This window comes from Larimichthys crocea, chromosome IX (genome assembly GCF_000972845.2).
Source record: "Larimichthys crocea isolate SSNF chromosome IX, L_crocea_2.0, whole genome shotgun sequence".
In the NCBI taxonomy this organism is placed as follows: Eukaryota; Metazoa; Chordata; class Actinopteri; family Sciaenidae; genus Larimichthys; species Larimichthys crocea.
The window spans coordinates 11394372-11411489 of NC_040019.1; the positions used below are offsets into that span (position 1 = coordinate 11394372).

The window sequence follows — 17118 nt, forward strand, 5'->3', positions numbered from 1 at the left end:
CATAGGGACATATCAATGCACACAGACGCAGAAACAATACTAAAATGTAATGGATTTCTTTAAACTTGACTCAAACAACCTTTTATTGCTTTGTTGCAATACACTGTTATACTGTTTAGCAAAAGGTACTGGGTCATAAAGCTTTTATTTTTGTCACATGTTGTCTGACATCTCTGTTGTTGTACTCTGTAAACAAATGACCACATTTGGTGGGTAAACTGTATAGATATTCGTATGGCGTACACTGTAGGATATCTACTGATATGAAGCACTGTACAAAATGAATACAGTATTTTTCTATGATTTTGTTGTTTCCATGTTTTATTTACAAGGTTTGGTGTCTTAAAAAGACGCAATGTGAAAAAAACTGTTATTAAAACTATAAATCTCACTATTTTGCAAATGGAGTCATACATTTTTTTATGTTTCTGTCAAATGAACATAGATATTCATCTTGACCCCAGAAAATGAATGGTCAGATTGAATTCCTTGTGGGTATTCATGCCCTCCACAGGAAGAAATATCTCATACTGTTGGCGGACTGACGGAAATTTTCTGAGCATGTTCATGCTTGTATATTCACATACTGTACTCATCTGTATTTCTGTCTACCTTGTATCCACATGACCATGATAGTGGTATAAACATTTATTATTAATGTTTTTAATGAATTTACTGTATTTTTTTTTCTTGAAACATCATCTCTATGTGCTGATGGGAATAATATGAGTTACAAAGCATTCTTAAAATCTACTAACTTTGTTTCAGTCTGTGTCATTAATTTCCTTTGGTATAGCCAAACTAAATGTCATCATATTATAACTTATGAAGATATGCTGTATACCAAGGCTTAATTCTAGGATACTCCCCCCCACTTTGGTAGCCCGTTGTCTTCAAGTCACAAGGATGTTTATCATCTAAGATGAGAAGTCTGCTTTTTAGATGTCTCACTTTACTCCGTCCCCCTGCCTTTCTCTCTGGCTTAATAAAATAAAGCTGTGATAGTCAAGTTTCATTTGTGGACTGTGAACCATTTTATTTATCGTAGACTCAATTTAAAGTCACTGCAGCTAAAGTGTTCAGGGAGGTTTCACAGTATTTGTTGTGTATTACTGAAAGTACATTCAGTCTAGGGCTGTATAGGACACAAAATACAGTGCAAGAATAGTTAAATATAAACAGGGATATCGTTTCTCTCTCTCTGTTCTGTGGATGGTGCAGCTGTGCTCTAGATTTGAAGGTGGGACTATGCTGTAACAGAGCGTCCAGCTGAACTAGCTGCGAAACTAATTGGAAAATACATTGGAAAATAGTTGATGATCAGGAATATGCCTCCTGCCTGTCCTGTGGTTGGTTATTTGTATACTTTGCAAGCCAAAGTAGTGATGCCTCCTGCAGCTGTGCTCCAGTTTTAAAGGTGTAGATATACTGGAGTTGTGAGTTCAGCTGAATAAGCTATAAACAAAATTCAGGAACCTTGAAATAGGTGAAACTCAGTATGCCCATAATATATCCATACGCATCCACATCTATAATAGTATTTTTTTAATAGAAACCTCTTATTATGTTGGTCACAGATTATACCACAACTTAAAAATTGTAAGGACAACATAAGACTAATCAGCATCAGCATGCAGCACGAGACAGTGTGATAGTGTGTGCCCTTAATGGCAAGATAAATCCATACAACACACAATGTCAAAGGAACATGCTGACTTTAGTAAGGTTAAATAAAGACTGCACTGCAGAGGACAAACCCTTATAAGTGAGATAATCAGAGTGTACATTTTGTGATACTTGCCCATACATATACAGTTTGTTTCTTTGAACGTGGTTTTATTGTAACATGCATGTTGTGTAATGACAAAAAATATGGTCACAAGGTCAAAAATCATCACATTTTCACAGACGGCTTTGTAGCTTTCAATCTCGCTCCTTTTATTTTTAGGTGATTTCACAGTAATTGCTTTGGCTTTATATTCTCTTTCCTTACATTTCGTGATTTGAGACTCATTTCTTTTTTCAGAAAGCAGTCTCAGTTTCGGCAGAGGACATTTTATGAAACTTTATATATGGGAGTTCTTGGATGAATATAAAAGGTTTTTGGCAGGCAGCAACAGCAACAGCAGCGGTGATAGGTATTCCTGCAAGAAAGTGACAGGACACTGTGCGTTTTCCAGCTGCTTGCACATAAATCACTGGGGCGCTTTCTTGTTTTTTTGTCTTAGGGATCTTGCAATTTTAGATGGATTTATTATGTGTGTGGGTGACAAAGAAGCATGCTTTAGACCATTCCTGGCCTTGTTGTCTACTTCTACAGCTCTCTGTCCCAGTTATTGTTGCACATTGCACATTTATTTGCTAGAAGGTCGAGTGTTGTGTTTGTATTTCGTGCCTGGTTTTAAAATCACGTCTCTCTGCCATTCACTGTTTTTAGCAAACAGCGCACATACTGTGTTTAATGGTTACAGCCTTGTTTTGTCATTTCCCCAACTTTTTAATTCCTTCCTCTTCCACGTATCATCTTCTCCTGTTTTATCATGGATAACTTCTCACATCGTTCTCCCACAGTTAATCCACCGGGTAAATAAAGATTAATGGAGAAGGCCTCTATTTTTTCCACCCCATTACATTTGACTGGCATATTAATATTTTAGTAAACGTTATATAGTCGCAGCTGTGGATTTACTGTGCATTTTACAGTGGCTTTTGAAAGAGGCTCAGCCAGTCAGCGTTAAAGACCAGAACTACCTGTTATAATGATGAAATAATGATGACATTTATTGCAGTGATGGACTCAGTGGAGCGATAAGATGAGGAGAAACTGTTAGTAACACTTTGCCACTTGAATAGACAGGTCATATAGCAGGCACACAGGCTATAATAGAGACGAAGACAGGCTTACGATAGTCCACACAGGAAAAAAGCATACATACCGTCTCCAGGTCTCCCACTGAGTGTCACTTCCTGCATCTGAGAGGTCACTGAAGCTGGAGAACAGTAATTATTGGATAAAAGGAGCACTGATCAACCAGACATAGTTTAATGAGCACTTAAATGACCTGTTAGACCAATAATTTCCAGTTAATTGACTTCACTGTGAGCATTTATCTGCTGTTTGCAATCTGAAATCAATTTCTACAACATAATATATTGCCCTATTCTTTATTATGTTGCCAGATGTTCTGTCTTCTACGCTCACTCATCAAACCAGATCATTATTTAAGAAACTAAGGTAACTTAAACTTCACACTTGATGTTCTACTTGCCTTGAACACATTTTGCTCATGCCAGGGACACAGTCTCCAATGGTGTAACCATTTTCATTTACATACAACATATTTACACATTTAGAAGTATATTTGGAAGCACGTAAACCAAGGAAAATTACAAAATCTGAGCAAGTTAACAAAATCTGGTGGGCTGTCTTCTTCAGACCAAAACAGTGTTGCGGCCCCGACGTGACAGAGATGTGCCTGGAGGGGTTTTGAATTAAGTAGCTCCTAGCGAGCAAGTTTGACTTATAGCTTGTTTTTGTGGGCCCCAAGTGGTAAGAAGAAGAATGTTTATTGCAGATTGAAAAAAAATTGCATTGCCATTCATAGGTTATGCCATCTCACCACCTCTGTTGTTGACAATTACTCCGGAAAAACAAGGTCTGTATATTGGTTTAAGCAGCAGACACCTTATAACCCTTTTCCAAATAAAGGTTGGATGGATTCTCCATTTTCTTTATCATGTAGAGGACACACTTTTAATGGTCATCATCTTAAATGTTAACACTGTGTAGCCTATCATAAGCCATTGTGTACAAGCTGGTCCCATAGTGTCTTCTTGTCATTTTAAAAAGCTTATATGACCTAAGGGACGACAAATGAAACATCCAAGGCTGCAGGCCAGACATCCCACAACTGTCAATATGCTCAAAACAAACCTGAATGTTCACAGAGGTAAAATGTTTCATGCCCAAAAAGAACATCACATATGGATTTAATTGCTGCAGTGAGTGCAGGCTGGTCCAACTAGTGTGGATGCCATTAAATGAACAGAGCTGGAGTCGCAGTCAGTATTCTGGTATTTGCTTGCAGTCTGAGAAAACACACAAAGTTTGATTTCATTTTGGAGCATACTGTTGGACACTGCCTCAAAATCAGACCCCTGACAGGCTGGGCTGCTGCTTAAAAGCCTGAGCCTCCTGCTGTCGCTTTTCTCAAAAAGATTTATCTGAGACTTTTCTGTCCCATGTGTGTGTGTGTGTGTGTGTGTGTAGCTTTTTGGTTGAGAACAAAAGATAATTGGGTTTATGTCATTACACGCTTCCAAAAAATGACCTCATTCTAGTTAACGATGATATAAAAATGCAGAAAACACCCCAAAATAGGTTGGGTTTTTTTGCCCCCGTCGGGTTGGGCCCGGCTACCGTACTCGTTGCTGGGTAAATATCACTGTGTCTGTGGTTGGGTTTGTCTGGAGGAGAGAAATGTCAGTGGTGTTGTGGTTTTACAGTATGGAGGGACTACACAGGTCCTTTCATTCTTTTTTTTTAATATACACAGTTCAAACAGCACGGATTTATGAAGTCTACCTCACCCACACACCATTCATTTAAGTCATCTTCTGTTTCCCTGGAATCAGTACAACGTGCATAACAAATAGATCTGTGTTCACCAAAAGAAAAGTTCTCAAAGAAGCCTTCCAATCCCGTGATTCTCATGCTGACAGTCACATCAAACAAGCTCTTTCTCCCCCTCATTCCTCCACTTTGGAGCATGTCTGTCCCATCTTTATAACCCCCTTTAAAACACTTCATCTGGGGCCTCAGGTAGAGTTTCCCCTTCCTGGTTGTCACAGTTATGGCTCATTAAAGAGCTCTCTCTCTCAGCAGGAAGGAAACTGACTCTCCTCAGATCCTCTTAATGTGTGTGGGTTAATAATACTGATACTGTCACCGCTGCACATCTTGTCTGCATTAACATTAACTCAGATAGAGCGCGCTATAATGGCTCTCAGATGCTGCATTGTGGAACTGATGTCCAAGTTGTAAATCAAGTGAAAAGGCACTGTTTGAGTGCATGAGGGATCAACCTGCAGATGGTCGTGTTGTGATCCTTTTTTATAGTCACTCTAAGTAGGAGAAAACAAAAGTAGTTAACTAATTTGTGATTTTCATACGATTACCAAGTGGTTGGTAATTTACTTTGTCAAGTTACAAATTGCTGTTGTTTTTTCGAATGATTCAGTTTATTGTTTTGCCTGTAAAATGACATTTTTCACAGTTTTGCAAAATCCAAAGATATTCAGTTTGTGACCAAATATTCAAATTGGAGCAATCAGTGTGTGTTTTGGCAATTTTGCTAAAATAAATGCATTAAAGGTGCAGTGTGTGTCATTTAGTGGGCTCTATATACAGATTGAATTATAATATGCATAATTATGTTTTCGTTAGTGTATATTCACCTGAAAGAGTCTTTGAGTTGCATTAGAATAAACCTTTTCTATCTACAGACACCAACAGGTCTTCTTCTATGAAGTCTGCCATGTTGAGCTGCCATGTTGAACTACACACTGGTTGCAGACAGCGCATGTTTTTGTGGCCACCAGTTTCTCCTTTAGACTAGAAAGGAGAGGATGAGATGAGGGGTGATGAAACTACACTGCCACTAAAGCCTACACATGGGTCCTTGAAAAATGTCATCAGGTTATTTTCTATTCGTTGTTTTGACAGTCAATTGGTTCATTGTGCTTATAAAAAGCAGTAAAACAACAATGCAGTTGCAGATACAAGTCCAGCTTTCCTAAATTTACTGTGCATAAAGTGCATAAATATTATCAGCAGATGTACAGCTGAATGTCCCCTGTGACACTAATATGACCCACAAAGACTTTTCCAAATCCAGCAACATTAGAGGTGAATGAATCCTGCGTCATCACTGGTAATGGTATCACTGGTTTAGTTAATGAGCGTGTTCGTCTCTCATGATGCACTGTGAAGACCCAAAAATCTGCCCCACAGCCTTTCTAACAGACAGTACGTCTCGACAGACTGCTTGTTGAGTGGTCGACTGTGGAAAAAGCTGATGCTGATGCTCCTGCTATTTAAAGCAGAGTATCTCTGGCCTTTGGTGTCACACAGATGATGTATCATTATAGACAGAGTTGAGCTGGAGAGATGGTGATCCTCTATACTGCTGCCACTTTGCCACATTTTATAACAGCTCAGCTCCATCATTCAGACCTGTCCCTGGGGTCCTATACGCCATCTTCTCAGAGCAGCAGAGATGCTGATGCACATGATGACGCAAAATCCTCTGACAAACATGTCAGTACTTTTTCATGCTGCTGAGCTCAGGAGTGCTGCTGTTGCAAGAGAAGCGTAGGAAAGGTCGTCGTATAAAGCGGACTATAAAATCAAAAGGTTACAGTTTTAAAAATTGTGTGGCCTTAAAGCAACATTATGTAGAAATTAAAACTTCTTCATCCTTGAACTTCCCCTTTGGTCTTTTACCCTCTGTTGTTATGTCCATAGAGGTTGCTGAGCCCAGTTACATTGCCCGCATGCCCAGCTCCTGTTCTGGCATGTTCCCTCCCCTTCAGCACTCCCTGAACTGAGTGAAAAACTCGTCTTCCCATGGTCCACTCCCCTGGAACTCTGAGCTCACAGTCCAGGTAGTCCGACTAACAAACTGAAACATTAGCTAGCATTAACTAACAGCAGCTAGAGTTTGCTGCAGTTTACTTTACTGTCCATTAAAATCAAGAAACTCTGTAAATCACAAGTTGATGCAGAGCAGCCAGAGGACATCAGGGGGAAAACCAGAAAACATTTTCTCCATAAATTAATGATCCAGTTTCACCAAAAACCAGTGAAACAGTTGGTGGTGTGTGACTTAGTGCTGTAAAGTGTTATGTGCTTGTGAGTACGGAATACAAAGTTACATAGTTCAAGAACAGATGACGGGCATGGTGAGGGCGAAGGGGAATGACAGAGACACCATTCACCTCATTAACCATCAGTGGCTTCAACTGCTGATACTGTGACTATAAGGCATTAAAAAAGTGTTGATATGTTTAAAAATGTTTGTTGGATATCATAAAAAATCATTGCGAGAACACAGAACTATACGCACAGAGGAAACAAAGCATTTTGATCTATTCAGAATAAATACTCCTTCCTTTAGCAACAAAACTAACATTTAGTCACAAATGTTTGAATCAAAATACTGTTTGGAATAATAACTGATCAGTCTGTTCTTTTTTCCTCACAGGGAACCATTTTCCTACCTGGAAACAAAGTTACAGAGCATCCAACCAGTGGCGATGATGGGGGGAAATTTCTTTTCGAGGTCATTCCAGGTAAGAAAAGATTAAATCAATTTCATCACTTTTTATATTTTGCTGAGCACAACATGGTGATTGCAATGTTGACTGGAGGGCGTGCAGAAACAAAAACATCAGGTTTTGATCACTCTTGTCGGCAGTAAATCATCCATGGGAGAATTTTGCCATTTCCTGATTTTATACTGACTGATTCCTCTGTTAACCCTTTGTCTGCCTGCAGTTTGCTGGGATTGTATTACTGACTTTATTATATAAATATATATGCTTTATGAGCATATAGGATCTGACAATGGGTTTAAATGTTTGATAGATGACCCCAAAAGATGTAGTTCAACATATAATATATTTTTAAAATGTATAAGAGAGATGAAATAGGCAGTGAGGGTTGTAGAACCGTTTGAAAGCACATCATTAAACAAAATGGATTATGTATTAGGCTGTCGATGCACTATTTGCCCAGGAGGCCCTCACAAAACACACTGAGTGCGAAATGTCACAGTGAAATGTCACTGGAAAGGGAGTAAAGAGGGAAGTCATGTTGTGAAATTGTGCTCATCGTGATTTTACAACATTCTTTCTCTCCTCCAGCACTGTCACTTTGTTTTTATTCCACTGAAATGAAACTTTTTGTTTCCGAGTGTAAACCCTTTTGCTCGATTGTGGCACTGACGGAAGTAGAAATGTTTAATTTTTCTTTAGAGAAAAAGTTTGGTTTGTTTTCTTGCCAAGACTTGGATGAGCTTAGCTTAGCATACAGACTGGAAGCTTATTTTCCAATCACATTAAATCCATATCTTACAGGAAAATAGCCACAGTTTATGTTAAGCTAAGCTAATTAACCACTGGCTGCAGCCTTATATTCAATGGACAGATATGAGAGTGGTATTGATCTCCTCATCTCTCTCTGCAAGAAAGCAAAAAAAAAATAAAAAAGTTGAACTATTCTTTTAATTCAGATTTCAGGAGCTTGACTCAGAAGCTGTGACCACTGGCCACACACACACACAAACATGCTGTACTCCCACACATAAGCTCAAAGACGAACACATGCACAGACGCCACAAGACTGTATGGAAACACGGTGGAATACAACACAAAGGAATAGTGGGGTATTTTCCCAAGCAGAGCAATGCCAGGAATGTGAGTCTATGGAATAGATATTTAAAACACACATGCACACTGGGGAAATAGAGACAGCTGGTAAAAGATACAGTAGCAGAGTGCATCAACAGAAACAGTTGATCCATGTTCAAGCAAAACCCTGTAGAAAACACAGGATGTGTGCAGTGACTTCTTGCATTTTATTTATCCTTATCTTTTCCCTGGTGTGTATCCACCACAGTTTTTCTCACATGGTTTGTAGCTCCCACATAAACAATGTGACCCAGCAGATAATGGAGCAACTTTGGCCCCAACATTTGTCAGCAAAAGGTCGATTAAAGGCTACCCAGACCGAGCCAAAGTTAAAGAAGTAATTTGGGCAGTTGGCCAGAAGCTGACAGATGAAAAGACCAGGTGTGTCACAGGTTCACATGAAAGATGCTTTATGTTGTTTTTGGATGCTAATGACCTTGTTGTTTATCAGTTTCCACATTAGATGAGGCTTAACAGTTCCCTGCAGAGATCGTTTCAGGCACTTTCAGTTGCAGCCGTATCATTTTACATTGAAATGAGTCAACTTGTCAAGTTTTGATTAATAGTTCTCATAGCTGGAAGTGGTTGTGTTATAGGAGGAACAATGCTTGTGTGCCTATGCTGTGGTACAGTAAATTTTTATGTGTCAGCACACATGTTTTCTCAATATAAGGCAGCATTTGGTGTCTAAAATAATTAGATTATTAGATAATTATTATGAAGTATTTTAACGCTTTTTTGATGCTATTTCATCATCCTATGTTGCATAATTGGTTGAGACATTTTGACAGAGAGATGTAGATAGTAATTCACAGATTGGCTGCTGTGAGTTTTCAAATCTCCGACATATCAGTCATGGAATTACTGCTCTAAAACCATGATGACAACCTGATTTCAATCATATGGACCAAGAAAGTGTCCATTTTGTCACCACTTGGCTAGATAAAGCACCAAAAAGCTAATTTGTCTAGCAGAAGGAAGAAAAGGGGAAGTTTCAAAAACAAAACTTTTTTTTTTTTTTTTTTGCTTCTCTTTTCTTTTTTATTTCCGTGCGCTTCAGCTGAAAAATGCCCACAATACAAATAAAATGAGTTGTCTGTTTTTAGAAAGGTATTTTTATGCCGTTGACGGGACACAGAGCTGAGGTCCCACACCCAACAAAACTTAGAGAAATGCACAACAAATGGTTTAAAGTCGCAGAGGACTGGTGACATCTCAGACAGTCAGTGTTGAGATCCATTTTAACTTTAACAACTTTTATCTGGAAAAATGAAGATGTTGAAATAGTTCCAGTTGCCGAAGACACTGCTGAATGTGATCTTTGATCACTTTATATATTTCGATCAGTCTATTTATCATGTAATTTACATTTTGTAGTACACAGTACTTTAAAATCACATGCCTCACTGACTCATCGTGCCCCCTTTCAGTTTTTCAGTTCCCCCTTCCCAGGTGTTACAGCACATGCTCTTCGAAATACATCATCGACTGTCAAGCTGTTTTGCAACATATAGCCTGGTGTGTGGTTAGTGTGTGGTGCGTTGACAGATTTTCATTTTCTCTTTGCATATAAGGCTTAGTGTTTGTGTTTTCCATTCTTTATCACTGCAAACAGTTGTCATCTATTTCCCCCATAGTGCAAAAAAAATCTAGTGACTCAATTTTCTCTACCTGCAATAGAGGTCATAACATAATTTTCACAATTTACAGGGTGCTGTTCACAGCTGCTGTATTCCAATTGAGTCACCTTAAAGGGCGTCAGCTGCTGGAGTATTGTTATCAATGTTGGATTTGAAGGTTTTTTTGAAACAGACTTGTGTCTTTGTGGCGCTTAGTGATGGTGAATGTGGTTAGATATCTGTCAGGGAGCAGCTTCGACCTATCATTGGTTCACAGGTATAATATACTACTACTTAATAAAGACAGAGTAAATCAAACGTTGATATATTGATATAGTGTCATATGATGCATTTTCAGTGCAATGTTTGAAATAGCTTAGTTAATGCAGAGAAATGTGATTGAAGTTCAAATTATTGGAAAAAAGTCATAACACTTTGAGGGAAGTGCTAACGCAGTTGTAGTTTAAAAAAGAAGTGGAAAGCAGAGAGTTTATCCTCATTTTGTCCCTAATAGATGAAGAATATGAAACGTATGGTAATATATTAGTTAGAATTAAGAAATAAATAAGGACAAATGTTATTCCACTAGCTAGTTTCCTAAAATGTTTGCGCAGTGTTCAAGTTCAAAATTCAGGAGCGGTTACCAGTAGGAAGCCCAAAATAATTAATGACTTCACCTTTAGATCTCTGTTTTTTGAAACCAAGGTTACCATTGATTGATGAGGCTTTCTTTATTGCATGTGTAACATTTTCATTGTTTTGTCCTCATCTATGTGTTGTTTAACTGTATTGTTTTAATAAAAAGCTCTTATGAAATAGGATTTAGATGTTAGAGGTGGAAAGCCTTTGGCATTGTATGCCCCAAAGTGCATATAGCAGCAAGTAGAGAGGAGTCATAAATACAGTGTTACAGCAATATTTAGCTACATAAGGCTGAGGCAGCCAATCCTGAGTGTACATTTTACTGCTGAAGAATGCGTTTGTTGCTTATTCTTTCAAAACTGACCTACTAAAAAAAACATTTTGGAAAACTCAGTCGAGACCGTTCTCATGTCTAAAGGATGTTACAGCTAGCAGCTGGTTAGCTTATAGTGATGTGTCGGTTGCGAACGAGCCGGTTCAAAGAGCCGACTCTTTTAAGTGAACGATGGGAGCCGGCTACCGTCCGTCCGTGAGCCACACAGGAGTGTGGTGCAAAGATCTATTATTTTTTACACTATACCAAAAACATTTTGGTTTTATTTGTCCAGATGTCAGTGGTGTCAGTGGTGGGCATTAACAAAGCACATTGTGTGTGTGTGTGTGTGTGTGTGTGTGTGTGTGTGTGTGTGTGTGTGTGTTTATATAAATATAAAAAAATAAAATGTCAATAGCTGTCCTTTTTTAAAATTTCTATGCTTAGGTTTTTATAGGCGTTTCTATCTGCTTTGTGTAGCAGAGTGGTTCTTCAAGCAAGTTAGTGCATTCATTGGGTGGTTTCAGCGAGTTACAAGGGATTTTACAACTGTAAATGCAGTTGGCTAGAGCAAATTATTGAAATTCAAGTGATATATGCGTTCAAATACAAATCACAAGTAAAAAGAGCGCTAAATTTGCCTCAATTATAAAAGGTAAAATGAAGAGCCGAAAGAGCCGGCTCACTAAAAAGAGCTGGAATTCCCATCACTATTAGCTTAGCATAAAGGCCGAAAAGCCTGCCTGCCTCTGTTAGAAGATAAAATCCAACACTTGTAAAGCTCAATAATTATGACATAACACATTGTGACTCATTATTTCATCTGTACAAAGGTTTTGCTTTATGATATTTAATTCCTGTGTAACTCTTCTTTCTAGTTTGTTTCTGTTAGCCTTTTTATAATCAGATACAGTAATCTCAGCGTGAGATATTCATCTAACTCTTTCTAGTAAAGCAAATTATTCAAAATACTGTTCATAGTATTATTGTGTAGTTCCAGTACAGAGTGTTTATTCACACACGATTTCTCTGGTTTACACACATGCCGTAGGCTCACACTCACTCCACTGACCACAGTGTCTGTAGTAAACTTTATTCTTTAAACTATCAAAGGCAGTGTTTGTTATGGCTGTCCCAGATACTGTAAAATTACTCACACAGACCAAAACTCGTGGATTAGAATATGACTACCCGCATGCTCACTACAAGGATCTCGTTGGGCTGTTAAAACACATCACGGCAGATTTGACGAGAGTTTCGGCCGAGTATACCACCACTGAACATCCACCACTCCCTCACGCTGATGGAAAACAAGAACATGGCTTGTTATGAGGCAGCAAATAAAGAGGTCTAAGAGAAGCAGAGAGAGAAAATGAAAGGAAAACACAACACATATATTCCACTGGTCTAAATGGGGCTCTGCAGTTTGAACACAACACATGGACAGTCTTTGGCTGACAGACAGACGGGAAGTAATGAGGAGGAGAGGGGGGGTGGAAGTCAGAGTTGTACAGAGATGTCCGTTGTCTAAGGGTGGTGGTGAGGTCTGAACACAAGCTGGCTATCTGGTGACTGCCAGAGGCTTGAATAGCATCATCAGGACATCTATACAGGGAGGGAGACCCTGCTCTCAGATGAACAACTCTGTATTTTTAGCTTTTCTGGAAAGTTTTACTTCATTACTCTGTGCCTTGAAAAATGTGCAAAACAGTTTAAAAAACATCTCTACAACTTTCCGTGCACGCTCTGATGCTTTTCACTTTTCTCTCTCCTGATGTTCTCACCCACCTCTTGCCTTTGTCTCTTTCACTGTGCACATCCACATCTGGATGATGTGTGTTAAACCCACAGAAAGAGTCACTGACGAAGGGAGAGGGGGCTTAAGAAGCGGACTCACCGCATGGCTAACAGTATTTAGACTGGAATCATGGTTATGTCTTTATTGTAAACTCTGACAGAGGCACACAGGTACAGACACAATGGGGCTCTTGTTTTGCCTGCGCAAACCGAGACTTTAAGCACCAGTGACGTTGTCTTCTTCACACTGACATGTTGCAACATGTGCAAGCACACATGGACCTGAGCTAAAGGTAGGAGGAATAACAACAAGAAATGCATGAATACATGTGTCAAAATCTTTTGGATTTAACTCTTATTTTGAAGATTACCTGCAGGACATTTTCACAGTCAACTTGAGGATGACATTTTCTGTCCAGCCATGTTCGGATGTGCCTCCAACTATTCTGATACTTCTAAATTATCACAAATACACAGGAAGCAGTGACAACAAAAACTGCATTTCACATATCTGGAATAATCATCAGAACATCCTGCTGCTCAGGATTAGTGTTTAGTTTTATCTGATGTTGTTGAATCCTCCCAAGAATGTCAGGTATCTGTACGGTATAACACAACTTGCACTGGGGATCTGGGTTTTGAGACTTCAACACAGTGAGCGAGCAGAGCCTTTAGCAAATTATAATATCAGGCTAAATGGCACAGACTCTTCATTTTATTTAACCTGTCACTGTTGCATGAATACCTGCAGCTAAATGTCAATCCCCGTGGTCCAACTGTGATTAATCATCCCACCCCTATAAAACAAGAACCAACACAGGAAACACTCCCTGCTGTGTATTTGATGGAGAAACAGTGTGTTTCTCTATCCCCAAGCTCTAATAAATACAAGGCCTTGGCTCCAACATGAGTTCAGTATGTCAGTATCTCTCTCTCTCTTTGCCCTGGGCACAGTCTTGTGCTCTCTCTCTCTCTCTCTCTCTCTCTCTCTCTCTCTCTCTCTTTTTCTTTAATTTTCTCTTGGTAGCCTGGTTAAAGTAGCTGGTCAGGCCACAGCAAGTCATTATTATGGGAATATTTCCCTGCTCATCCCCTGAAGCCACCATCCTTTCATTCACGAGAGGACCTTTGGATCATGTTGCCATGAGCAGGTGGACGGCCTCAAGCATGAATGCTGTTTACAGAGCAAAGCCTGAGTCTATAATACTTGAATAAGTACAAGAGTTTCCTCTTCACTATCAAAGATTATGTTTGGCTTCAGCTTATTCTATAAGTTGAAGTAGTGTATAGACATTTCCTCATGAGTGAGATGACGTAGTGCATGTAGTGAATATATGTGAGCCTCTGTCTAAACAAAGGTGATAGTGCCCTCATGTGGTGTTTTAAGTCATTACAGTTCTGGAAAAATCCTCACATCCATTTCTGTTTAAAATCAGTCCTTCATACATTTTCATATTGTCACGACTGAACTTATGTTGTAAAATTGTGCTGAGAGTTAATGTCTATGATGACTATAGGAGAGCTGTCTTAAGCAAGCAGTTCTGTTTCTTTCAAACATACAGAGTTTGAATTAGTTCTGGTTTCACAATTGAAAAGTGCATATTTTGCTTATTTTGATCTAAATTTTAAATGTTTTGTAGAGCATTATAGCATCATTCCAATTGTTTTTCTTATATGTTGGGATTGTAGCAGTGTTATAGTCAAGACCACCTGAGCCTAGACCAAGTCATGACCAAGACCAGACTGTATCGAGACTGAGACAAGACCAAGACATTGAGGGGTTAAAACTGACTCAAGACCATACTAAGATCAGATAGTATTGGCCTACTCAGGTAGGTAGCTAAGACGTAATATCTGCTTAATCTATTTGGGTGAGGCACGTTCCCAGATGTCTCAGTAACCATCTTTGATTAAGACCAAGATACCATTCAGAAAGGGGTCTCAAAACTGGTCTTGAGACCACGACTGATCTTGAGCACTACAACACTGGATTAGAGTTTATCCCCCAGGATTTCGTTAAGATTGTTTGGTCAGATTTACTGACTGAAATGCTTGATACGTTTTAGTTTATTGCAGTTCTTGGTTTTATTCCTGCTTTGCCGTCAGCACAAATCCCCTCAGTGATAAACTTCAGTGAGTTTCATGTGTAAAGTTTTTTTTTTGATTCAGTGCACCTGTGATTAATGCTCTTGATGATCCTGTGACTGTTTGTTTGACATGCATGCCTGATGGGTCGCCATAGGTAGCCTTCTGTGTGACCTCTGCAATGACTTATGCGTGTCATATGTCACTGAGGTGCATGTCTGATTTACACAATGTGACTTGTGTGGTTGAGCTATGATAATCACATTATAAATATGAGTAGGCAGGAGAGGCAGAGTGACAGAAGACCCTTTTTATAGTTAATTAATCTGGCTAATGAGAAAATTGAATACAAACGATGATCATATGATCGGTCTAGGAATGTGCTTTATCAGGACAACATGATAATCTTACCTAAATCTCAATTGTTGCACTTCTTATTAAACAGTAATGACTGAATGATCACTATTGGAGAGTGAAGACAGACGTGTAATTATAAGACCACAGACGACTGTACTGTTCTTTATGAGGAAGCCAGAGGTTACTTATAAACCGGCCTGTAGAGTAGAGAAAGCAGCTGAAATGATGATGGATGGATGAATATAAAAAAAAAAAAAAAAGCCAAAGGGAGCAGGAGGGGCTTTAATAAACCAAACAATTATTCCACTTGTTCCTGGATGGTAATAAATATGGCAGGCTCAGAGTATTACCCCCTAGGCATCGGTGTTTAAGGTTAAAGAAGCCCCAGTAGAGTAATTGAGGAAGCATATCAATCTGTAGTGATGACATTTCGGTGTCAGGATGTATGGAGGTGGTTTTCAAATAGACCCCATGTCACATTAGTTATGAATAACTCCTGGTGCTGGCACTAGCTGTGCGTGTGTGCGCCCCTATTGCATAAACAGAGTTTCAGTAACCACTGGTGCTGCTATACTTTACTTTAATCATGTTTATTTAAGAGGGTTGGCTGAATAATCCATTTCTATCAGCTCTTGTTAACTGTATGCACATATTATAACAGTGTTTATTGAGTGTCTGAAAGACCGTGGATTATTTAATGCCACAACAGGCTCACAGCTTCACTCGCAGGTCTATTTCAAGGTTATGTTTCAAAAAGAAGCTCCACAAAATCGGAGTTTTCAAACATTTGATTTACTCTTTGTTGTGCATTCATTCCTTTGGCGAAACCAAATGTCACACACCATGGTCTTTTAAACATGTATGGCGAGGTTTATATTGTGCCTCTTGAGAGGAAAGAGAGGATGAATTAAGTTATGACTAAATAAAATGGATTAAACAGGAGAATATTAATTATAGCACCAGGGGAGAGAGAGCACCACCCTGAATTCATTGACTAAAAAGCTCCAGGAAATCAAATTCACACAAACACCACCTCCTACACACATCTCACTGTCATATATACAACATATATTAATCCATACACAAGTTTGATCAAATCAATCCAACAAGCAGCTCTCTGTTCTGTACATTTTTTTATATATATTGATTTCATTAGTGGTTGGATGTATGGCGCCCGCCCAGCGTCTAATGCATCATAAATCCAAGAGGAGTAGATCTACAGACTGAAGGCATGCATTAAGAGGGAAAGCAGTGGAATTGATGTTATGAATATCACTGTGGTAAAATGATGAAGCCCGGAGAGGCATGAGAGTCTGCTTTGCATATAAAAGTGTTGTCTGTGTCTGTGTGGTCAGCGCTTGTGGGATGTCAGTGTCCTTTCCCTCTCAAGACTTTGCTTTGTGATATGACATTTTCAGAAAGGTCAGAAGCTGAACTTCTCTTTCCTCTCTTCCTCAGTGTATGTTTGTATATGTGTGGGTGTGCAGACATGTTTACGCATATCCATGTTTTCCCACTGTGCATATAAAGTCAATAACCCGCTGTGTGTGACACAGCAGCATATGGCCTCCTGGAGGAGTTGTGGCCTGACAATCTGGTGCTGTTGACATTTCTCATATGGAGCTTCTGAGATTCACTTGCTGTTCTCTTGATAGCTGAATTTATGACCCCAAGCAATCAGCAATACAAAGGGGGAGAGGGCCATCTAAGAGACACGCACAGCATGAAGTAAGAAAATCCAGAAATGGTTCAGTACCATGCAAGAATTTCACGCCAAAGTGTGTCACTAAAATGTATGTGTGCTTGATGCTTAGAGATTTTCATGCATCACAG

At 39.1% G+C, this 17118-nt stretch overlaps 1 protein-coding gene across 1 annotated transcript in view; it reads left to right on the forward strand.

Moving 5' to 3' along the window:
• The window catches only part of arhgap24 (Rho GTPase activating protein 24), a 67740-nt gene that overhangs the window by 17404 nt on the left and 33218 nt on the right, over positions 1-17118 (forward strand). The window contains exon 3 of the mRNA XM_019253699.2: positions 7266-7353. Within this exon, the coding sequence (XP_019109244.2) occupies positions 7266-7353 (88 nt within the window). The remainder of the gene's footprint in view (positions 1-7265; positions 7354-17118) is intronic.